Source organism: Sciurus vulgaris (assembly GCF_902686455.1).
Source record: "Sciurus vulgaris genome assembly, chromosome: 16".
Taxonomy (NCBI): domain Eukaryota; kingdom Metazoa; phylum Chordata; class Mammalia; order Rodentia; family Sciuridae; genus Sciurus; species Sciurus vulgaris.
In genome coordinates, this window is record NC_136477.1 from 18,512,077 (window position 1) to 18,536,466 (window position 24,390).

General features: G+C 53.3%; 2 protein-coding genes across 4 annotated transcripts in view; one reads left to right on the forward strand and one right to left on the reverse strand.

The window, feature by feature from the left end:
- Positions 1–28: 28 nt before the first annotated feature.
- On the reverse strand, positions 29–1,527 carry NR2C2AP (nuclear receptor 2C2 associated protein). Of its 2 annotated transcripts, none has more exons than XM_079116809.1 (5): positions 1,096–1,527; positions 853–916; positions 588–693; positions 448–515; positions 29–168 (listed from the first exon to the last, which is right to left on the reverse strand). In XM_079116809.1, the coding sequence occupies exons 1-5, from the start codon at positions 1,131–1,133 to the stop codon at positions 49–51; spliced, it is 396 nt and encodes a 131-aa protein (XP_078972935.1). In that variant the 5' UTR covers positions 1,134–1,527; the 3' UTR covers positions 29–48. The 2 variants fall into 2 exon arrangements, with proteins under 2 accessions (XP_078972935.1, XP_078972934.1); XM_079116808.1 differs by having other exon boundaries at positions 853–943; positions 1,096–1,526.
- Positions 1,528–6,842: 5,315 nt separating this feature from the next.
- NCAN (neurocan) overlaps positions 6,843–24,390 on the forward strand; it is a 28,660-nt gene continuing 11,112 nt past the window's right edge. For both annotated transcript variants that reach the window (XM_079116681.1, XM_079116682.1), the window contains exons 1-8: positions 6,843–6,933; positions 11,048–11,127; positions 12,468–12,872; positions 15,725–15,899; positions 16,014–16,141; positions 16,619–16,912; positions 17,829–18,398; positions 18,613–20,040. In XM_079116681.1, coding sequence (XP_078972807.1) covers positions 11,055–11,127; positions 12,468–12,872; positions 15,725–15,899; positions 16,014–16,141; positions 16,619–16,912; positions 17,829–18,398; positions 18,613–20,040 — 3,073 coding nt within the window. In that variant the 5' untranslated portion in view covers positions 6,843–6,933; positions 11,048–11,054. The remainder of the gene's footprint in view (positions 6,934–11,047; positions 11,128–12,467; positions 12,873–15,724; positions 15,900–16,013; positions 16,142–16,618; positions 16,913–17,828; positions 18,399–18,612; positions 20,041–24,390) is intronic.

Here is a 24,390-nt window from a genome sequence, read left to right on the forward strand (position 1 = left end):
GTGTGATTCCCTGAGGGCTTCCTGGAGAGGCAGTCTTCTCCAGAGGTCTCAAACCTTCTTCTCTCCCAGCACTCTCAGGTGGTAGATGACCACTCGGCCAAAAAAGTCAGTGGTGTCCTCAAATGTCACCTTCAACCGGTCCACCTCAGCAGCCGGCACAGGGAAGGAGTGAGCACAGGCAGTCAAGGGAAATGGGTGGCCCTGTTTCCCACCACCATTCCCTACCCTTTCCAGACCCAACTCAGACACCATCAGTGTGCTGGGTGACCCCAGCAAGGTGTGAGCCCTTCTGAGCCTCACACAGAGCAGGCCCGTTTTCCAGATGATGCAGTGGAGACCTAGAGGTCCCTTTTCAAGATCTCATGGCAAGTTTCCCACTTGGGTCTAGGTGGGCTTAAATCTTTTAGGGGCACAGATCCTCCCACCCCAAAGGCCAGAGCAGGATATCTGAAGGGAGTTGTTGTCCTCGGGGTAGAAGTCCACAATATTATGGAGGGCCTCACTTCCCTGTGATCCTGCAACAGAGAGGTGCTCACAATGAATCCAGGATATGCCTTGGAGCCCCTACCTCCACGACCTTCCCCTACCTTCCAGGCGGCCCCGACGACTGGAGAAGCCCCCTTGGAACTGGATCTGCAGCTGGGAGACACAGATGCGCTGGGGAAATTCCAATGTCACCCACTGGAAGGGGCCCTAAAAACAGACAGGGAAACTGAGGCCCGTGGTCACTCCTGGATCAGATCCCTGTTATGCCTGACTCACAGTGGGGAGAAGGGAAAGGTAGCACACAATCCTTCTCGCCCACCTCGGGTTCCCGAAGTTCTTAAGGCACTCTGGACCTCTGCACCTCACCTGGTCCGAGTTCCAGCACGTCTCCTCATCCTGGTCGAACAGGTACTTCTTTCCAAACTGCCGGCTGTTGCGATTCAGCACCGAACTCACCCTCGGAGGTACAGGGTCGAAGAAGGGTTAAGCCCAGGTCTAGGCGCCACCGCCCTCCACCCCTAACTCCGCCCCCTCCCCGCCACTGGCCCTTCCGCCACTATCCAGTTCCGACCACCCCTGGACCCGCCACCAAGACCCTCCGGCTCTCACCTGCTCACTGTCTCCGGACAAACCAAAGAGTGGGTCATCTCGGTTCTACAGGGCCTCGTGAACCTCAAGGCTGGACTCCGCTGAACTCGAGTCCAAATCCCCGCGCCACCTCAGCCACAGGCGGCGTCACCTTGGCCACGCCCCTAGCTTGCAGGCCCTCACCTGTAACTGGGGACCAAGAAATCACTCCCTCTTACCCTCAAGTCCTAAATGTCGCCTCGATCACCCCCTTGCTGAAAAAAGTGGAGGCTCAAGGAAAATGCCGATGGCCGGGAACCGGCCTTTCACAGCGGATGCAAGGAAAGCGAGCAGGTTCCTCCCGGGTTTTCAGAGCGCCCACTCCCTCTCTAAGTCCCACTTTCCGGATCAACAGCTCTAGACACCAGAGTCCTGGACCTGGAATCGCGTGGACACGGCGCACGCGCAGTGTGGCCTGGGCTCCGCCCAGCCACTGCTCCTGGGGCGGGGCTGGACTGGACCTTGCCCCTTCGTGCCCGCCTCTTAAAGGGCTCTCGTCCTGTGGTTCAGGTTCCCCTTGAAGTTGTAAGACTGCAACCGTTTTTTTTGTGCTAATGCTGTAAAGCAGTGGTTTTCAAATCCGACCAACTTTCTATAATCATGTCTTCCTCATGAAAGTCTGCTGAATTCATTCCCTAACTGCTAATGCAGGCTGAGAACCCCTGCACCTCACTGACTCACAGAAACCAAAGGAAGATTGGAGAAAGAGACCATGATGTTGGCAGCATCAGTAGTTCCCATCAACCTCCATGTGCCCTGGCTGGAACCCAAAAGACCTGGCCTCCAAATCCATCTTTCCAGCAGATGCTGCCGAGGAAGGCTTGCTGGAGAAATGGTCATGTAAGCTGGGTTTTGAAGGATAAATAGGAGTTTACTAAGTCAGATTACACAAAACCTCAGATACCAGGCCAAAAATTTGACTCACTGATCCACTAGACAACTCCTGTCACAAGGTACTGCCATTCCTTATGCCCACCCCTGTCCTGGGTGATGCTAAAGTTGATGAGAGGCCTCAACTTAAGCTTCATCCCTAAAAAGCCCCACCTGGGCAAAACAGATGCTCCTAGGCCCATGGGATCAGGGCTGAGCCGCAGGGAGAGAGAGAGCTGGGGACGCAGGGACTCCACCTGGAGGAAGCTTCCTGGGAGGGGGCTCTGGGATGGAGAGGCTGTTTCAGGCAGGGGGCATGGCACAAGGAAAGGCGTCCTTGGATGGAAGACCATGAATCTGAATAAAATATGTGGAGCCATATCCTGCTGGGCCTGGAGCAGTGTTTGGGAAAGGGCATGACTCTATCCAGTCTGCACAAATGGAGGCTCCCAAGACAGAGCAGTCACTGGCAGGGGACGCTTGTCCCTAGCTTTAGCTGAATGGTCTGGGATCCAGCTCCTTTCTTCAGGGTCATGGGGGATGGTCCCCTGGCATCCTACTAGAGTCTCCCGAGCACATCTCAGGAGGGGAGGCTGGCAGGGAAAGTGGGTCACCAGCGGAAGGGCTGCCCCATCAGCCCCCGACTGCCAGGACTTCCTGCATTCTGTTATGGTCTGGTGCCAGACCCAGCTTTGCTGTTCTCAGGGCTGAGGCTGGAGATGGCAGGACACATCCCTCTCTTATCAGAAGTTAGGAAGATCTTGGACCCTGGAGAGCCCAGATTCAGTTAAAATCTTGGCTGGACTATTTACTAGCTGTGTTACCTTAGACAAACATTTTTACTTCTCTGAGCTTCAGTTTCCTCATCGATGAAGGGGGGAAATTCTATTTATAGGACTGTTGGAGGATACAGTAGACTCCTTGGGTTGACATATAACAACACTGGATGACACTTGTTGAGACCCCACTGTGTGTTTCATTTGAAGTCATATTTAGTCTCCACCCATTGCCTCATTAAACTGCAACTGGCTGATCGGTGTCACCCTCATTTTATAGCTGAGGACACAGCAACTTGGCCAAGATTCCCCTGTGAGGATGTGCATGGCCCCAGGGTCCTCCATATCACTCCTGCACTTGGCACAGAGCCACCTCGCCCACTGGGATGAGGCCAGCTCCTTCCTCTCTTCCCACCTCCTCACCCCACTGGCGCCTAAGCATGAAAGAGCCTCCTGTTTCTCCAGGGAATTAGCAGCTCTGAATTTCCAGCAAGGCAGCCAAAAGCGGTCCATTCATTCGCCTTAGTGAGGACAGACTGAGAGCTCCCTCCCCACTCCTCCCACCCCAGGGGATGTGGCCGGGAGAGTGCTAGATGAGCAGCTCCTGCTCCTTTGGGTCTCTAAGGGAAACTGAGTCACCAAAAAGCAAAGTTATTTGGCCAGGATCACCCAGGGAGACCAGCGGCGATCCCCAGTCTGACTCTGGAGTTCCCTCTAGTGGACTGAGTTCTGCATTATTTAGGAGAGGAATTGGAGCTCCGAGAGGGTCCAGGATTTGCAGAAGTCACACAGCAAATTGGGATGGGCAGGGCTCTATCTGTGTCATTGCTTCTAAGGAGGCACTCAGGAAACAAGTCCCACTCTCCGTGAGGCTGTCGCCCCGAAGCACGGCAGGAAAGGCCCTCGGTTGGCTCTGAGCCTTGATTTTCCCCCTGGGAAAGGGATATAGTGGTCTTCCGGGGAGAGTTGACAGGACCCTCAGGCCTGGGTTGGGCAGATTTGGGTCTGATTTATCTGTCAGGGTCAGCCTGGGTCCAGAGGGGTCAAGTTCAGAGTTGGCAGATGCTCAGTGTGCCATTTCAGGTGGTCGGTCTTGATGGAGTGCAAACCTGGGAGTCACCCGCCGCTGACTGTGTGAGCAGGGGTGGCTGGATGTGAAGGAACCGAAGTGGGCATGTGTGGGAACACTGGAGCTGTGAGAGACAACACCTGGGAGGACCCTGGTGCAAGGCGAACATGGTCGTGTGCTAGCTGCCTGTGGGTGTCCCTGTGACTGTAAACACGGCCCCATATGAACAGTGTGGTCCAAGTGTGGGCTAGGTCCCCGGGCTCACGGCTGTGACCTGTATGTGCCCAAGGGTGGTTGTGTGTGACTGTGCCCAAGTGAAACTGTATGTGAACCGACTTGCTGTTGGTGTGACTGTATGTCATTGGTGGTTGGTGACATTGTCTGTGATTTGTCCATGTGTCACCTTGGGTATGTTCTGAGGCACTTTGCAGGATACCGTTGGCTCTGAGACCAGCTCTCCAGGCGGGTCCAGCCTCCCTCCAGCCTCTGCTCTGGCCCACCAAGTCCCCTCCCCCATTTCATCCCACTGGCGGCAGCCCCTGGCCCAGAGCCCCAATTGGGGGTGGGGGACAGAGAAGGCACGCGGGGATGGGGTGGGGGGACTTGCCCAATCCCAGAACAGGCCTATAAATAGCTCTTTGAGCCCAGCAGGTTCCCAGGCAAGGTTGCTCCATTCAAGCCCCCAGCAACAGCCCGCCCCGGGCCCCAGGCCAGCCTCTCTCAGCTCAGCCCTGGCTCCAGCCAGGGGGCGAGGTGGGGTGAAGGGGGGAGGGCAAGAGTGGGGGTCAGCTCAGTAGAGTGACCAGTGACCAGGGCTCCCACCTGGTTCCTACCATGCTGTCCAACCTCAGGCAGATGATTGTCTCCTTGAGCCTCAGTTTCCCCAGCAACCTCCAAAGTGAACAGCGACAAGACAGCAGCCCCCGTGTGTGCAGTTAATTCCCATTTCTGTCTCCCAGCAACCCATAAGATTGAAACTGTCGATTATTCCAATTTAGGTGGAAAAACTGAGGCACGGAAAGGCGCCATGGCTTGCCCAGGATCTCACTGTTACCAGCAGCAGGGAGGGGGCTCGAACCTGGGCTGGTGGAGGCCGAACTCACTCGGTTCCCACGCACGGCACACAGCTCTTGGCCCCAAGCTCCAGCCCCACCATCTCCCTCTCACCCGCCTCACCCACCAGGCAACACATGCTGTGGGGGTGCTGGTGACACTGCTATCACCCACAGACATTCACATCAGCTGTGATCCCTGACCTCCGTCCCTCCTGTGTGACACAGAGTGCAGGTCCTTGGTATGTCACACTGGCCTCCAGGGCTGCCCCTCAATCACCTGGGCTCTTCCTGAATGTCTTCCATTCCCTTCTTTAGCAGTCTGGAGGAAACGATCTTGCCCCCCCACCTTTTTTTTTGTCCTTCCAGCAGACTGAGACCCAATCTCAGAGATGCTCAAAGACACACACACAGATACAGGACAGGGGCAGAGGACCAGGAGGCTCGGCCAGCACAGCCCATTCTCACAGCTGAAACTCAAGGACGACAGGAAGAAAGGCAGGGCAGGGGCCTCAACTACTTTTTATGTGGTAAAGTTTACACAACATAACACTTCCTTTTTTTTTTCTTTTGGTGCTGAGGATTGAACCCAGAGTATCACTCCTGCTGAGCCCGTATGCCACCACTGAGCTACACTCCCCAGGGCCAAATTTATCATTTCAAAGTGTACAATTCAAGCTGGACATGGTGGTTACTCAGGAGGCTGAGGCAGGAGGTTTGAAAGCTAGAGGCCAGCCTCAGCAACTAAGTAAGATCTTCTCTAAAAAATAAACAGATCTGGGAGTGTAGCTTAGTGGTAGAGCATTCCTAGGTTCAATCCCCAGTGCCACACAATAAACAAACACATAAACAAACAATGCACAATTCAGTGGGATTAAATACATTTACATTATTGTGCAACCATCACCTCTAATAGTTGCAGAATATTTTCATCTCTCCAAGAGAAGATCCTGTACCCATTAGCAGTTTCTTCCTCTTTTCCCTCCCACAGCCCCTGACAACCACTAATCTGCTTTCTGTCTCTGTGGATTTGCCTGTTCTGAAACATTTCGTCTCAGTGGAGGTACAGAATATGTGGCCTTGTGTGTCTGGCTTCTTCCACCCACTCAGCATCAGGTTTTCAAGGTTCATCCACATTGTGGCATGGTTCAGAGTTTCATTCTTTTTTATGACTGGGTAATATTCCATTGTTTAGCTCTAAGCTTTGTTTTCATTTTTTGACAGTGCTGGGGATAGAACCTAGGGCCTCCTGGGTGCTAAACAAATGCTCTACCACTGAGCTACACTCATAGCCTTAGATCTAGATTTTTAAAAATCAAAGTCTGCCGTCAAGGGCACTCATATGCCCCCTCCCTAAGCATAAATAAATATTCCTGTGCTAGCAAAATCCATAGTGTGTGCTCCACAAATGGTCAAAGGTGAATGAAGAACAAGTGGTACACTTTGGAGCAACTCTGGGGTGTGATACATCCGAGCTCTGACCATGCCAGGTCTTTTACCAGCTGCATGACCAACTAGTCTCCCCCTCCTCTCTGTGCCTTTTTTCCTTTTTATAAATGTGCAAAACAGTAATTTTAGCCCAAACTGCTTCTAGCATGATCCGTGGTGAGTCAGGTAGACCAAGATTCAAATTCCAACTCTGCCCTTCTCCTGTGTGTGACCTTGGGAAGTAACTTTGCCTTCCTGTGCTCAGTTTCCCTACCTGTAAAATGGGGCAGGTCCCATCACCAGGTTTGTCTGGGGTCACTTAAAGAGTCCCGGGGTAAAAGGAATGGGGAGACGTCAGGTGAGTCTTTCCCCGGATGGGGTGAGTGTTAGAAAAATGCATTGGGGGTTTTAAGCAGAGGGAGCCCCCACACTTGTGCAGCTGGAGGCCACCGGCTGGCGAGGGCGCATGCGCAGAGCAGCCCCGCGGCCCCTTTATAAGAGCTGAGGCGGCGCTGGGGCGAGAGGAGCGCAGGGCGCAGGGGCTGAACCGAGCGCTGAGCGAGCTGAGCTGGAGCGTCCTTTGTGCCCGGCGGCCGCCCCGGGATGCGTCCGAGCTAGGAGCCAGGTGTGGGGGTGTTCGTCGTGGGGAGCGGGCCGCGTTAGTAGAGAAGACCCCAGGATTGGAGACAGAGCCCGGGTTTGGGGAGGGGGCCTGGGATCAGGGAGAAGCCCCCAGATTGGGGAGGGGGTAATTGGGGGAGGGGATCCCTGGGGTGGGGAGGGAATGCAAATTAGAAGGGGACTCAGGGATGCCAAGGGAGTATGCATGGGAGGGGTTGTGGGGGAATGCGGAGACAATCCCGCGGTGGGGAGGGGTCCGGCGCTGGGGGTGGGTCTCAGGATTAGGGAGGAGGCACTGGGAAGCAGGGATAGGGGAGGGGCACCCCGAGTTTGGAGAGAAGAAGAGGACACCCAGTGATTGAATGGGGGACTCTGAAACAGGGCACCCTGTGTCTGAGCTGAGACACCCCAGGATTTTAAGTGGGGATTCCCAATTTACAGATAAATGGAGGATTCCAGGTTGGACTGCAGTAGTGTGGGTCCCCCCAGATCAGCCTGAGTCCGTTGGAAGGAGGGCTTGCACTGAGAGTGAACAGACACAGGGAAAGGGAGCGGGTCATGTCCCTGTCATTTTGGGTTAGGTTGTGTCACATCCTGACTCAGGGAGGAGGTTCTGGGGTGCCCCATCCCAAGGTGGTTCCCGTTTTCCCCGGATCTGGAGTTGGGGTGTTGTCCTTTCTCCCAGGAAGCTCTCTGGGTGTCCCAGGCGAATGCTGGGCAGAGGGCAAGAGCTCCCAGTCATGGATCCCTGGGACCTACAAGGGCGCTAACCCCAAGACAGGGACTGTCCCCAGTACTTCAGCATCTGTCACCATCCTCACAGAGGGACACAGACCCTTGTCTCACCCCCTCCAGTTCACATCAATGCCCATGGAAATACTGGTTTGGTTTGAGGGGCATGAGTGCCAGAAAGTAGGGGGCTGGGACCCCAGGCCAGCCTGCCTGGGAGTGACCCCCATCCTTACGCTTTGTTCCTTTCAGCAGCATCAATGGGAAACAGCCAGGCTGAGGAGAGGCTTGGCACTGGGCCCAAGCAGGGGACATGGAGATGGGGCAGGGAGAGAGGGGTGGACGCACTGTGGGACCCCAAAACCCAGCAGCCTCAGTGGCCTGTGGACATTCCCAAATGGAAGGTCCCCCACACAGGAGGTGGGGGCTTTGTGTGTATGTCTGCTCCAGGCAGTGAGGAGGGGGTGTGCCCCAGGGGTCTAGGGTCCCCTGAGAATCTGATATGACTGCCATTGGTGCCTTTGTCAGGAAACTTGTGCCAGGGGCCATATCACCAGGTAGCCAAATGATGTGTGCCCACAGTCACCAAGGCCACATTAATCCATCCTGGTCTGTGCCAGGGTCTGGCATGGCAGTGTGTCTGATGGGGAGCCGTGTCTGATGGTGTTCAATTCATTGAGGGGTCTCTGTGGGGGGGCTGAGACTGTGGGTGTGAGTCTTTGTGTAGAAGACGTGCCGCCTGCCTTGTGAATGCCCATATTGCCTCTCTTTGTTAATGTCACTGTGAATCTGTGTGTGTGTGTCTCCCAGGGTCTGTGTCTGGGATGTGTGACTACGTGTGTGTGGCAGGGGTCTTCTCCATGTGATTGGCAGTCGGGGTAGCTAACCCTGGGAGAGGGTAGTTAGAGGTCGAGGCCCCCGAGGGCTTGCTTTCTCCCGCAAGGAGTTTCACATTCAAACCCCTGCGTTTAAATACACCCTGATTCTCAGGCCAGAAACACACACGTGTGTGCATAGTTCCTGCTGAGGGATACTCGGATCCACATGTGCAGAAATCACACTGAGTCCCCCCCATCCACCTAGTGCCTGAGGCTGCTGGGGCTCCCACACACGATGTCCACACCCCGTGGGGTGCAACTGCATGGGCACCATGCCTGGCCTCAGCACCCCAGATGCACCCCCAGTCACCCACAGAAATGCCTGCTAGCAAACTCACCCTCATTCAGTGCCCACTGAGACGGGAGGTGGGAGTAAGAGAGGGGAGGCACATATACACCCTCACTGGATCCAGACCACCCCTCCCCCAGCGCCCTGCAGGCCCCTACTTGCATATGCATGAGGCTCATGCATCATTCATGAGGGGACGGGCCCCAGACAGCTGTGTAAATGCTCACCTCTGGCGGCCCTGGGGAGGAGGTATTTTAAGAGAAGGGTGTGGGTGTGAGGGTGCAAGTGGAAGGCAGTGGGAGGGTGAGGAGGGCAATGTGCACCTGAAACTGTCACCATGTTGGATCACCTCAGGATATTTTTAGTGTGTACATGGGGCTTTGTGTACAAAGAACTGTTTTTTAATTTAACGTGTCTAGGACTTTGCAAGTCTTAGCTCATTTCCTCTTCATGATAGCCTGATGAGGTGTGTGCTGGATGATCCTCATTTTAAAGATGGAGAAACCGAGGCACAGAGAGATGGAGCAACTTGTCCAAGATCACACAGCACAGTGTGTTAGGAATAAAAAAAGACAGGGTTTGAAGTGAGGTTATTTGGATGTAATCTGAGGTCTTAACCATATGATGTGTGTGTGTGTGTGTGTGTGTGTGTGTGCGCGTGCACATGCATGTGTTTATGTGTGTGTGAGAAAGAGGGGATTTTCTGGCCTTGTTGCCTCCTAAGGCCCTGTTCGGGCAGGCACAACCACTGGGACCCCTATACTTGCTTAGGGGTTCCAGCGGGAGAAATGAGGGCAGCTTGGGATGGAGGCACAGGTTGCTGAGGTTTAGAGATTGGTAGTTGGGGTCACTTGTCCAGGGCCCTGGCCTTGATATCTACTATGCTGTGCATCCTGAAGCAAACTGCCAACCCTCTCTGGGTCCTGAGGCACTGTGTGGGTAGGCAGGAGTCAGGGACCTATCCGGTGGGCAGCGCTGCCACATTATCGCCTCAGAGTTCAGCACCACGGACAGGTCCCTAGCCAGCCTCCCAGCAGGGGCCTCTAGGAACTGGGAAGGAGAACCGAGGAGGTGAACAGCTGGTCCCCATGGCCTCTCATTCTAGACTCTACCCACAACTCAGTCCTCAGAACTATTCTTTCATAGGGGCGTGGTTTGCATGTGACATTCTAATTTCCCATCTGCTCCCACCTCCTGAGCCCCACTGAAGGGTGGGGTTTCAGATGGGTGGCAGGCTTTGGGGAGGAGCCACCTTCCTGGGAAAACGGTAAGGTCTGAAAGGACACAGCTGTGTCCCGGCACCTGGAATGGACTTTGATGACAGTAGACTCCAAGTAATTGTTGATGCCTAAGGACCACAGCCCCGACAGAGAGCAGGGCCCACACTGAAATTTCTCTGCGGGCCTCGGAAGCATTTTCACCAGACTGTGTGAAGTCAGGGGGAGGATGGGGTGGGCAGGGTGAGGCCCCTTCCTCCAGCTGGGACTTGGCAGCTCCTCAAATATCCCAGAAACCAAGAATAGAATCGTGGTGACAACCAGATCCTGGAATTGGAGCTGAGAATCGTGTCAGTCAGCAAACCCAGATAAAGCCTGGCTTGGAGGCTGGCCTGCTGCCTATACTGGGAACCTGGGAGGACCAGGACGGGCCGCTGCCCTCGAGGAGCGCCCAGTCTGATAGGGGAAGCTGACTTTCAAAATAGGATTTCAGTCTTGCCTGTAGTATGCTCAGTAATATTAGCAATGACTAAAATGTACTCCTTCATGGCAGGCAGATTCTAAGCATTTTATATATATATATATATATATATATATATATATATATATATATATATATGTACGTATTGATTCACTATTCCTTCCAACCATCTGATGTTATCCCCATCTGACCCATAAAAGGAAGGGAAGCACAGAAATGTTAAGCTACTTGCCCAAGGTCACACAGCAAGGAACGGAGAGATGGTCAACCCCCTGGTCTGATTCACTCCATTACCCACGTTTCTGGCCATGAGGGTTTCGTGCTTGGACTCTGAAAGCAGGTGGCCCTGGGTTCGAATCTTGACTCAGCTCTTGTTTGCTCACTCTGTGACCTTGACTGACACACTGGCCTCTCTGGGCTCCAGCTCCTGATCTGTAGAGTAGGGGGACTGGGCCCTTCCGTGTGGAATGCCTGGGAGGATGGTACTATGACTCATCCCTCCCTCCCTCTGCATTTTGTTCCAGGTCCAGGATGGGGGCCACATCTGTCTGGGTCTCAGGCCTCCTGATGCTGCAGATGCTGCTGCTTGTGACCGGGGATCAGGGTGAGTTGACTTGTGGAAAGAGAAGCTTTTCACTCTGCAGCCACAGCCAGGGATCTGGGGGATTGATGAGATGGGGCTGTTACATTACAGAGCCTTCTCCTGCTGGCCCTCTGGCTTGATCTAAAGAATAAAACAAGAATAGATGAAAAAGGTCTTTTAACAGTCAAAAGAGAACAAGATACCTGAGAGGTTATTTTTAGTTATTACCAGCAGAAGCTGGAGGTTCCCGCCTCTCACTGTTTTGCTGAAATGAACTGAAAAGAGAAAGAACAGCATTAGGAATTGTGCAGAAATTGATTAGTGATGTCTGCCCTGGGTGGGCAAAGGGAATAAAGGTGTGTGTGCCCCTTTTGGTTCGCCTCTCCCCAAAGGTAGTCAGAGCCCAGGTTTTAGAAACCTCTCAATGATTTGCTCGGTGGCTTTAGGCAAATACAATGATCTCTCAGACTCAGTTTCCTCAACTCCCCAAAAAGAAGACCAGGCATCACTCTCTCTGAAGATGATTATGAAAATGAAGCTGGGCATGGAGGCACACACCTGTAATCCCAGTGACTCTGGATGCTAAGGAAGGAGGATTACAAGTTCAAAGCCAGCCTCAGCAACTTAACAAGGCCCTAAGCTACTTAGGGAGACCCTGGCTCAAAGTTAAAAATAAAAAGGACTGGGGATGTGGCTCAGTGGTTAAGTACCCCTGGGTTCAATCCCAGTGCAAAAGAAGAGAGAGAGAGAGAGAGAGAGAGAGAGAGAGAGAGAGAGAGAGAGAGAAAATCAAATAAGCTGAATCCTATAAAGTGCCTGCTATAAGAAAACACTCCACAAACAACCTTTCCCTTCTCATGACTTCCTCTCCCTTAACTTCTGAGAAAAACAAGTCTCAGAGAAGGAAAGTCACTTTCCCATGGCCACTTCATCGGTGATACTGGACGTCATCCCCATTCCTGGGCTGGGGTTGTGGCTCAGTGGTAGAGCACTTGGCTAGCACATGTGAGGCCCTGGGTTCCATCCTCAGCACCACATTCAAAAACTAAATGAAAATAAAATAAAGCTCTTGTGTTTAATGTTAAAAAAAAGTCCCCATGACTATAAGAAGAGGCCTCTAGAATTCCTTCGTTTGTTGATTGGTTGGTTTTGCTATGCTAGATATTGAACCCAGGGCCGGGCACGTGACATGCTAGGGCTGTGCCACTGAGCTGCTCCCCCAGCCCTGGTGGTTACACTTTCAGTAGTGGCAGAAGCACCAAGGGATTTGGCCCTACGCCTCCCCTTCTGCCCTCACAGAGCCGGCTGCCCGCTGGTCCGTGCCCCTGAGGCATGCCCTCTTTCTGCCTTCTCCATCCCAGGCACACAGGATGCTACCGCTGCCGCTGCTGAGAAAGGGCTCCACATGCAGAAGGTGGGGTCTGGGTCAGTGCGGGCTGTGCTGGCAGAGCTGGTGGCCCTGCCCTGTCTCTTTACCCTGCAGCCACGGCCAGGTGCAGCCCGAGACATCCCCCGGATCAAGTGGACCAAGGTGCGGACGGCGTCGGGCCAGCGACAGGACTTGCCCATCTTGGTGGCCAAGGACAACGTGGTGCGGGTGGCCAAAGGTTGGCAGGGCCGAGTGTCATTGCCCTCCTATCCCCGGCGCCGAGCCAATGCCACGCTGCTACTGGGGCCACTGAGGGCCAGCGACTCCGGGCTCTATCGTTGCCAGGTGGTGAGGGGCATCGAGGATGAGCAGGACCTGGTGCCCCTGGAGGTGACGGGTCAGTTGGGGGCAGGGGAGGGGCTGTGGTGGGGAGGGGCAGAACCTGAAGCCTGCCACTGAGTCACCTTAGAAGTCACTGCCTGTGTAGAGATTTCCCTTCCAGTTGTGAGAGCATCACAAAGGGAGTCTCCCTGGGTCCACCTTGTCTCGAACACCTGGTCTCAGCCAAGAGGGAGCAGCCACAGTCTCAGTCGCCAATGGGTCACACTACCTGGGCAAGGATGTCCTCATTCTGCCTTTTTTGGGTACTGAACCCAGTGATGCTTTATCACTGAGCCACATCCCAGCCCCTTTTACATTTTTATTTTGAGACAGGGTCTCACTAAGTTGTTTAGGACCTCACTAAATTGCTGCGGCTGGCCTTTGAATTTGCAGTCCTTGAACTTGCAATCCTGTGCCAGCCTCTCTGGGATATCAGACATTTGCCACCATGCCTAGCCTAATTCTGCCTTTTTTTTTGTACCAGGAGTCGGACTCAGGGGTACTCAACCACTGAGCCACACCCCCAGTGCTATTTTGTATTTTATTTAGAGACAAGGTCTCACTGAGTTGCTTAGGACCTCACTAAATTGCTGAGGCTGGCTTTGAACTCGCGATCCTCCTGCCTCAGCCTCCCAAGCCACTGGAATTATAGGTGTGTGCTACCGTACCTGGCCTAACCCTGCTTTTGTTTTGAGTCCCTTTAGTTCCTTTTATTGTTACCCAGTCTTATATAAGACAAAAGATATTGGCTTTCTATTTAGAAATCAAACACAAATTTCCTTTTAAAATAAATTTCATGGGGCTGGGGTTGTGGCCAAGTGGTAGAGCACTTACCTAGCATGTGTGAGGCACTGGGTTCAATTCTCAGCACAACATAAATAAATAAAGGCATTGAGTCCAAGTACAACTAAAAATTTTTAAAAGTAAATAAAAAAAAATATATATATATATTAAATAACGGTTCACAAATACCTGTCTAACCAATTCCTTTATCAAATTCTTTCTCTTAAAATATTCAGTGTAGAGGCATGTGTGAGGCCCTGGGTTCCATCCTCAGCACTACATATAAATAAAATAAAATAAAATATCCAGTGTATTTTCTGTTTTCCTAACAAGGAGGGAAAAAGATGAATGATTACGGCAAAGTCTAGAACAGCTGACATTATAGTAGATGCCCAATAAATGTTTTAAGTGTGACTCAATGAATGAATTGTTATACAGCAAATCATCTGCTGAGGCAGGTGCAGTGGTGCACACCTTTAATTCCGGCTACTCAGGAAGCTGAGGCAGGAGGATCAAAAGTTTAAGGCCAGTCTCAGCAACTTAGTAAGATGCCTACCTCAAAATTGAAAAATGAAAGAGGGCTGAGGCTGTAGGTTGGTGGTAGAGCACCCTTGGGTTCAATCCCCAATGCCAGAGTTGGGGGAAATAGAAAGGAAAAAAAAAAATGTGTTGACTCCTACCAAGGAATCTATTTCCCTTCCCTCACATTGACCTTGGACAACTCCCTGAATCTACTGTCCTAGGACTTAGGTCTGCCCCCCAAACTGAAATCAGGACACAGTGTCTTGCCATATAGTTTTTCTGGCTTTATTCTTAGATTTTTAAAAATATTTTTTAGTTGTAGATGGACACAATGCCTTTATTTTACTTATTTATTTTTGTGTGGTGCTGAGGATGGAACCCAGTGCCTCACCCAAGCTAGGCAAGCACATTACCACTGAGCCACAACCCCAGCCCCTACTTTATTCTTAGTTTTGAATCACACATAGTAATTGTCCATATTTATACAGCACAATGTGATGTTTTGATGCATTTATGCATTGTGTAATGATCAAATCAGGGTAATCCACACATCCATCACATTGGATTTATCATTTCTTGTGGTGAGAACATTCAAAATCCTCTCTTTATTTTGAATATATAATGCAAAATTGCTTGCTAAAGTCACCCTACTGTGTAATGACTGAATGTGTTATGGGGTCAACCGATCATTCCCTCCACAGGACTCCTCAAAACTGATAAACCTTGAGGGGAAAAAACCCCACTAACTGGTGGAGAAGGAAGTGAATTACACCTCTGGGGTTGTTGGGTTTCATTCATTCAGCCAAATGTTTATTGAGCATCTACTTGTCAACTTCATGCTGATGTTACAGCTCCTTCTAGGCAAAATATTCAGTTTCTTCATCTTGCTCAGCCATTTCTTTCATCTCTAAATCAGAATTTGAGTTATGCAGAGCCGGTTATCGGTGCTTCACATCCTAGTTTATATGTCACCTCCTCCAGGAAGACCTCCATAACCCATTCCCAGGCAGGGCAAGATCCACACTTGGTCTGTTATTGCCTGTGCTTCTGCTATTGGCACATGTACAAAATCTCTCTTCACCCTCCTCTGTGCCTCCTGCCATCTCCAGGGCCTAACCCCAGGCCTGAAGAATGCTATCTTTGAACTCAGATATTCCTGCGTTTGAAGTTTGCCTCATACTTTGCCATGTAACACGGGTCAATGAAATTTTTCTGAGCCTTAGTTTCTTCTTCTGGAATAATCAATCACAGGATTGTTGTAAGAGTTCAATGAGGTGGTGCTTATAAATGTTTTTTACCTAGAAGACATTTGACAAGTTCAAGCTCATTCTGGCCATTGTTATTAGAGTTTCCTAACCTGTAAAGTGGAGGCGGAGCGATCCGACTCGTCACCATCATCCTAGCGCTGTGCCTGACCCTGAGTAAATGCATGTGGTAGGCGGCACTGTAGCGCTGCAGGCCTGTTAACTACAGACTGGGTGGGGAGTGTCATTCTGCCAAAGGGAGGTCTGTTTTTGAAGATTCTGGCATAAGTACCCCCCCATCCTGGATATTCCCCGACAGGTGTTGTGTTCCACTACCGGGCAGCCCGGGACCGCTATGCGCTCACCTTTGCTGAAGCCCAGGAAGCGTGCCGTCGCAGCTCGGCCACCATTGCAGCCCCTCGGCATCTGCAGGCTGCCTTCGAAGATGGCTTTGACAACTGTGATGCTGGCTGGCTCTCTGACCGCACTGTTCGGTGAGGGGGGACACGGGGTGGGGAGATGGAGGGCTAGTCCCTGGAGAAAGAGGCTCTACGGGGGGCTCCAGGAACACACATCGGAGAAGGGATCCCCGCCCCTTGTGTTGTCAGGTATCCTATCACCCAGTCCCGTCCTGGTTGCTATGGTGACCGTAGCAGCCTTCCAGGAGTTAGGAGTTACGGGAGGCGAGACCCACAGGAACTCTACGACGTGTACTGCTTCGCCCGGGAGCTGGGAGGTAAGTCTGGGGAGTGGCAGGGCCCTACCCGCACCTCTCGCTGAATCTGTTACTCTCCCAAATCCCCGCCTCTCCCTAAGTCTATGCAGCTCTCAAAACCTGCACCAAGACCTGGGCCTACCTCTTCCTAGAGCTTTCCGTCCCTCCTTGAGCCCCTCTCCCCAATCCTCTGGGTTCCTCTCCCTTCCTGTCCTCTTCCCTTCTTCTGAAAGCCCCTCACTGAGCCCCTCCCTCTCTTTGAAGCCCGCTTTGCTCAAGGACCCCGATTACATTTGTCATTGGTAATAAGCTTTAGCTTTCTCTGGTTAGTGCCCAACGAGGGCTAAGGACGACGAGACTGGCGAGCGGGAAGCACAGCTGCGGTTGGCCCCCCTCGCTTAGCCTCCACCCTTATCGGGCCAGTCGGGCTATCTTGCCTGGGACCTCCTTGCCGGACTCAGAGAAAGGTCCCCCACCTCAGTCCGCCCCCTCCCACAGGCGAGGTTTTCTACGTGGGCCCCGCCCGCCGCCTGACGCTAGCCGGCGCGCGTGCCCAGTGCCGCCGCCAGGGCGCAGCGCTGGCTTCCGTGGGACAGCTGCACCTGGCCTGGCACGAGGGTCTGGACCAGTGCGACCCGGGCTGGCTGGCCGATGGCAGCGTGCGCTACCCGATCCAGACGCCGCGACGGCGCTGCGGGGGACCCACCCCCGGCGTGCGCACCGTCTACCGCTTTGCCAATCGCACCGGCTTCCCGGCGCCAGCTTCGCGCTTTGACGCCTACTGCTTCCGAGGTGCGTGCGAGGCCCCGCCCACAGGCCCCGCCCCGGTGTGTCCCCAGTGGCCAGGCACCGGAGGGTGTGTACGTGGTGAAGGCCGCACCCCTAACAGCTTCGCTTTGTTGCCAAGACCTACAAGAAGCGTGGAAATAGATGGTGATAAGCCACGCCCCGGCCGACAGCCACGCCCCGGACAGGTCTTTACTTAGCTACCTGGCTCTGGGGGAAAGACCTGACCCCTAAGAGGGCCTACCCCCAGGAGAGGAGTCACATTTTCCCCCGAAGGGCTATATATAGTTCTTTAAGTCCCGAGGCGTTAGACTCCTAAAAAACGCTCCTAGGTGAAGCACATCCTACCCGGAGCCACTCCATGGGCACAACCCCTGTGGGGGAGGTAAAAGGCAATGCCTCTGCCTCGATTCACTAGCTGGGACCCTGGGCGGTGTCGCAGCAGGGGTGGATGACATTTGCCTTTGCCATGAGGCCACAGCTTCTGAAGGTGCAGACCTCAACCCCTAGAGGCCAAGTCCTTTGTGTAAGCTGTTCCCAGACCTAGATGCAAAAATAGTACCCTTGGTGGGCGGGTCACGCCTGCAGGACGCCACCTATCCCCAAAGGAAGAAAGTTGCGTCCCTCCACAGGCTTATAAGATCTCAGAAAGTTGGACATTGCCTGAGCTTCTCCCGTGAACCAGGCTGTCTATTGAATCCTCATTGTGACCAGTTGACCCTGACCTTGACAGTGGGCTGGGTCTGGCCCAGCCTGAATAGTGGAGGTGATAACTTCGAGCCTTTTTCTCTCAGGCTGGGGAAGCTCAGAGAGACAGAGATGCACAGATGGTCTGTGTCAAAGCATGTAGGAATGTGGGTAGAATTCAAGCAGTACTTCTTTGGCAGTGGGGCTAACACACTCTTTCTGTTTTCTCCCATAGCTCATCATCCCACTCCACAACATGGAGACCCAGAGACCCCCTCATCTGGGGATGAAGGGGAGATTCTGTCAGCAGAGGAGCCTCCAGCTGGAGAGCTGGAGCCCAACCTGGGGGAGGAGGAGGTGGTCACTCCTGACTTCCAAGAGCCTCTGGTCTCCAGTGGGGAAGAAGAGCCCCTACACTTGGCAGAGGATTGGGAGTCTCCAGAGACCCCTAGCTCTACCCCTGGGGACTCTGCATTGGCTTCATGGCCCACCGAGGCAGTGTGGCCAAGCACTGTGGCTCCCAGCCCTAGCAGCATGGGGGCAGGCACTGCAGAGACAACGCACGCAGAGGTGGCCTCAACAGCCCCCACACCCAAGAAAGGACGTTTCAAAGGGTTGAATGGGCGCCACTTCCAACAGCAAGAACCAGAGCGAGGGCTGAAGGGGGCGCTCAAGGACAGTGCCCAGCCCTTCACCCCAGCCGGGAATCACGTGGAGCCTCCCTTGGTCACAGAGGCCTCAGGAAGTGGCCAGAGCCAGAGTCCTTGGGCCATTCTGACCAATGAGGTGGATGTGCCTGGAGCAGGTGAGTCTTGGGGGCTCGGGTGGGAGGTGAGACCTGGTTGGGTATCTAAAGGCCAGGAGGGTGGACGTGGTTATACTCAGGATGGGGGAGGACCCATGAATCCCAGCTGGGTCCCCTGACCTCACCCAGCCTCAGAAGCCCCTGTTAGACCAGGGTCAAGGAGATGCTCAGCAGCTCTCGAGTCATAATTATAATTATTCTTGCTGTTCTGCAGGTTCCTCTGGAGGCAGGAGCCTCCCAGAACCTTGGCTGTGGCCCCCGACTATGATCCAACCCAGCACCCCAGGCCCCAGCAGTGCCCCCGACCTGAAGCTAGAGGGAGCGAAGGCCCCCAACCTGAAGCCAGCCACCCCCGACCTGTTCCATTCTCCCTCAGAGTCCACCGTTCTGACCTCCAGCCCCTCAGAAGACTCCGGCACTGCCCACTGGGGGGCACTCCCCTCAGTCACTTCCCCAGACCTCCCTGTCATGGCCATGCTGCGTGCCCCCAGCCTGTGGCTCGTGTCACACTCTACACCTGTGTCCTCTGAAGCCAGCGGGGTCAAGGGCCATGGCGAGGCCATGACCACTGCCCCAGCCTCCACAGCCTCACAGACCAAAGTGTATTCCCTGCCCCTCTCTTTGAGCCCAACAGGACAGGGTGGAGAGACCACGGCCACGACACTCGGCAGCCATGGGGCAGGAAGTCTCATTACCCCCTCACAGGCAGCCATGGACATACAAGCTGGAGCCAGCCCTGACTCCCCTGGGACAGACTTTAGAGACATCAGTGCAATCGGCCCCACTGAGCTCAGCAAAGCTGAGCACCCCAGGTCCAGCCCGTGGGCTCCCATGGACAGGAATGTGACGGTGGATTTTGTCACTGAGACTGCCAGTGAGCCCACGGGTGTCCGAGGTATCTCAGGGTCTGAGCCTGGGGTCATTAACACAGCAGAAAGCCCCACTTCCAGCTTGCAGACCACCATGGAGGAGGTGCTGGGCACCTGGCCCACTCTGCCAGACACCAGCTCCCCATCTGAAACTTTGGGGGGCCATGGAGTATTCTTGGTGTCTCAAATCATCCCTGGTTTGGAGCCTTGGGCAGCTATAGATGGAAGAGCTACTGGAGGTCCCAGGGCCTCCACAGTCACGCCAGCCTCCAGTGATGGAATTTGGGAATCTGCCTCCCATGTGGTTGAAGGAGCTAAAAGCCCCACCGTGAGCCCTCAGGTGATCGTGGATACAAGCATGGCAACGTCCCTTATATCACTGGACCAGGGAGCCAAGCTTGGGGTCCTGGATATGTCCACACTGTCCCCCTCAAGTTCCCAACCCCACCCAGAGCCAGAGGACCAGATGGTGGACCAGGGACTGGCAGGACCTTCAGCCCCTCCACCTCAGGGCAGCCCCCCCGGAGACCCAGCTCTTCCCCCCTGGACAACCACTGTGGCCAGCGTGGACGAGGCTGCCTCGGTTGCCTCGGGGGAGCCTGCAGTGCCTGGGGACTCCCCGAGCGCCCTGCTGCCCATCTCCCTGGGCACAGAGGAGTCCGAGCTGCAAGTCCTGGCAGGGAGCCCAGGTATGGAGGGTTTCTGGGAAGAAGCAGCAAGTGGAGAGGAGCTGGCCCTGCCAGGGACCCCCACAAACGGAAGCACCGAGGAGGGTGAGTTCCAAGTCCACGGCTCCTCCTTCTCAGTGTGGTCAGGGCTGGGGGCCTACAGACCAGAGGAGCCCAGAGCAGGGAGGGTGGGTTGTCCCTGGGGGTCTGGAAGTTTTCTAGCAAGGAATGATGTTAGGCAAGAGCTCAGCAGGTGGAGTTGAACTTTGGAAAGAAAAGGAACAGGGGTAGGCAAAGGCCACGAGGGGAAGCTGCACTTGGTCCATTCAAATGCAGGGAGTGTTCCAGTAGCCAAAGGAAGGAATCATGGAGCACAGCACAGATTCGATTTGGGGCATGAGTTTACTTCCTAGTCCACTTCCATGTTTGAGCTGGATGAAGCCGTGTCATGCTGAGGACATTGGTCCTCAAGGATTCCCCAGATCTGGAGAAGACAGAACCTCGTACAGATCCTCCCAGGTGGGGCCAGAGGGATGGGGCACGGCAGGGAGGGCATCCTGAACAAATAGGAATTGGAGCTGGGATGGAGCCGTGTGGATCGCAGGGCCTCTAGTCCCAGAGAAAGTGGATGCTAGAAAAGTCGGGCATGGTGGCCTCAGCCCGCTCTGCACATGCCGGTCACGACCTGGCTAATCAGCGGCCACACCTCAACTGGAGCCCATGTCCATCCAAGTCTCCGCTTCTCTGCCCAGCAGAGCCCAGAGAAAGCTGTTGACCAGTTCTCCCTGGAGCCAGGTTAGCCCCCAACTCAGCTGCAAATTCTGGCCCTTTTTAAAAGATACTGTCATGTTGAGCTTTATTTTTATTTTTTTCAATTAAACTTTTTTTGGCCAAATGAGCTTTAAAAAAACAGAAGCTAATTAAAAAGCACTTTTTTCTGAGTTGCAAGACATTCTTATTAACACAATTGTTTTTAACTTCCTCCCCCCCTCCTTTTTTTTTTTTTTTTTTTTGAAGGCAGTGTCTTGGTGGAAATAGCAGATGCCCACACTGTCACCTCTGGGTGGTGTCAGGGGTCAGAGCCTCTCTCCTTAGATTTGCAGGAGGCAGGCAGATTAAGGGCAGGGTGCATCTATGGACAAAAAGCTGGTACCTATCATTTATTTTCCATAAACACTTAACTGGAATTATCTTGGTTAATCCTTACCACAGCCTTATGGACAAGGTCTAGTGTGACTCTCACTTTACAGAGAGGAGGCTGAGGCACAAGGAGGTCAGTGATTTGTGTGGTTATGCAGCTAAGAAGTTGAGTTTAAATCCAGACCATCTGAAAACAGGGTCTCTGTCTCAACCCCTCGGTGGAAAGATGCTAAGTTCATTGGCAATACCAAGTTCATTGGGATAAAAGAAATACATGATGTCCTGGGGAGGTCAGGAGCTTACCCAGTGAGGGAGCAGAGAAGGGATGGGCTTCAGGGAGGTCTGTCCTGGAAAGTGGAAGAAGTCTCAGTGTCAGGGGAGCTAGAGAGCCAGTGCATAGAGAGGTGGAAAGGGACCTCATGGAGGTGCTAAGGAAATCGTGTTTGGAACTGACCTTGGACCTGAGGCTGGGGCTGCCTTGAACTTTGCTGGAATTTTGGCTCCAGACTCAAGCCAGCTGCAGTCAGGTGGAGGGAGGTGGGCAGTGCCCGGGAGACCCAGGAGCCTCCCCACCTTGGGCTTGCAGCAGAAATGCTAATGAGGCCAAAAATAAATGCAGCATCAGCAAGCGACTGAGTCACCGCCAGTCTGTAGGCAGGTGTCGGCAGCGCAGGGCACCTGGCGGGGCGCACACGTCCAGCCACCCAGCAGCTCCACGTGTGTGCACACGTGCCAGGGCCACACCAGGGCCATCGTGCAACCCCAGGCCTCATTCTCCTCCCCTTCACTGGCCTTGGGGACACATGGCACCACCCCAGGAATAGGCATCAGCCCCTGCAAGATGACCAGCTGCTGTCTTCATCCAGTTAGCATCTAATTATTGTGTGCCTGCTGTGTTCTGAGCCCTAGGTGGAGAACAAATCCTCTGTCCCCTGAAAGCTGACATTCTAGAGCAACACTGTAGACCTTTCCCAAGGGTGGGAATGTTCTCTCTCTGTGCTGATTGGCACATGGCTAAGATGACTGAGGAACTGCATTTACTTTCATTTCATTATAATTAATTTAAGCATGAATGGCTATATATGGCTGCCATATGGAGCAGCACTGCTCTAGGGAGAGAGATGCACAAGAAACAATAATCATAATAAAAGGGTACAATCCACTGGAGGCTAAAAAGTGATAAGGACAAAACAGGCCTGGGACTGGGGCTCAGTGGTAGAGCACTTGCCTGGTGCATGTGAGGCCCTGGGTTCCACCCCCAGCACTGCAAAGAAACAAATAAGCAAACTATTTAAAAAGGAATAAAGGGCGGGCACGGTGGAGCATGCCTGTAATCCCAGAGGCTCAGGAGGCTGAGGCAGGAGGATAAAAGCCAGCCTCAGCAACAGCAAGGCACTAAGCAACTCAGCGAGAGCCTGTCTCTAAATAAAATACAAAATAGGGCTGGGAATGTGGCTGGGTGGTCGAATGCCCCTAAGTTCAACCCCCAAGACCCCCAAAAATAAATAAATAAAAAGGAATAAAGGAGAAAGGAAACTGAGGCGAGGTGAATGCTAGAGGGGACAGGAAAGGCCTTTCAAACCAGATGAAATATGAATGAGCAAGTCTGAGGGAGATAAGGGAGGAGCCAAGAAGAGATCTAGGAGAAGAGTACTCTGGGCAGAGAAATCAGCCTGTGCAAGGGTCCTGAGGCAGGACCATGCCTGGTGTGTTGGAGGACCAGTGAGGCCACTGTGACTGGAGCATAGTAAGCAAGGGGGAAAGAAGAGGAGGCAGGGCAGGAGATGCTGGAGTAGATCACACAGGGCCATTTGGACCATGTTGAGGACTTTGGCTTTTCTTCTTAGGGTAATGGGGAACCCTGGGGGGATCTAGGCAGAGGGACATGACCGGGCCTAGGTTTATATAAGCTCCCTCTGGCAGCTGTGGAAAGAACAGTCTATGGAGAGTAAGAGCAGAGAACAGGACACCAGGGAGAAGGTGACTGTATGATGTCACCTCAATTTCTTGTGAATCCCCAGACCAGGATAAAATAGAAATGAATTCCAGATTATAGGAGCTAGAGAGAGGACCTTGAACTGGGCTCCTGGAGACTGGGAGGCCAGTCTTGGCTCTTCCTCTGTCCTGCTGTGTGGCTTTGAACCAGGCCCTGCTCTTCTCTGGGCCTTGGTTTAGTGTGTGCACTGGGCTGGTCAGATGCTACCCCTATAGGCATCGTGGTGACTGGAGTAAGATAGGGGTCCTTACCCAGCCTTCCCAGCCTTCAGGGGAGGAGTGTCTATGAGTGGGTGGAGACTACCCACCAGGGAACCCTAGAGTTGGGGACCCGCCTGCCTCCAGGGAAACCAATTGGAAAATGATGGGGGAGGGGTATAGGGACCCACACTCCTGGATGTCCCTTGGGTACCCAGTCCCATTTGTGAGCAATGCTGAGACATCCCCTCAAGAATCCCCAGACTGCTATCAAAAGAACTGGACATGGCATTGTGGTCAGGACTGGAAGAAAGTTGTGAGCTACTTTTATTTGCATTTTATAAATGAGGCAACTGAAATCCAGAGCAGTGACTTGCTCAGGGTTCCCTAGTGAGTGGCAGAGTTAGACTCTGCAGTCTGTGGTTATCACCATCATCTCTCCACATTATAACCACTAAGGTTGCATCAAAAGAGGTTGAGTCAGCAGAATGTAGGAGAGAATTATTCTTCTTTGGTGCTGGGGATGGAACCCAGGGCTTCTTTACTCATGGTAGACAAGCACTCTACCACTGAGCTACATCTCCCTCCATTTTTAAATTTGTTTCGAGATCAGGTCTTGCTAAGTTGCCAAGGCTGGCCTTGAACTTGCCATCCTCCTGCCTCAGCCTCCTGAGTAACTGGAGTTACACGCATGTGCCACCACACTCAGCAGCCTTCATTATTTCTGGTGCTATTCATACCCCATCTGGAACCTGTGTCCACTGCGGCCTATTTTGAGAAGCACAGTTATGAGCAGGGCATGTCCAAAAGAGGGGGACAAGTCGGGGAGGGCACTTAAACCCATGTTCTAGGAGACTTCCAGAGATAATCTCATGGAAGTCGTGGTCACTGAGTGTCCCATTCCAGTTCAGTCTGAAGAACTTTGCTGCAGGCAGAGCAGTGCTCAGGGTTGGGGGCAGTTCCTGAAAGAAGTAAGCTCTTCATCCCTGGGGGCATGCAAGGGGAAGTGGGTGACTACCTGCTGGGGGTCGTTACAGAGGGTACTGCACAGTTTGATGAGGAGGGCCTTGGGGACCTGGGGTCGGAATCCCATGCATTGCATGACCTGGCGGCCCAGCCCTC

Excerpts from the sequence above, each read along its gene's own strand:
- NR2C2AP (XM_079116808.1), bottom strand. The coding sequence starts at position 1,133 with ATGACCCACTCTTTGGTTTGTCCGGAGACAGTGAGCAG. Across the intron at positions 516-587 it reads TCGTCGGGGCCGCCTGGAAG|GATCACAGGGAAGTGAGGCC; the intron begins GTAGGGGAAGGT and ends TCTCTGTTGCAG. Across the intron at positions 169-447 it reads AGGACAACAACTCCCTTCAG|TCCTTCCCTGTGCCGGCTGC; the intron begins ATATCCTGCTCT and ends GCCTGTGCTCAC.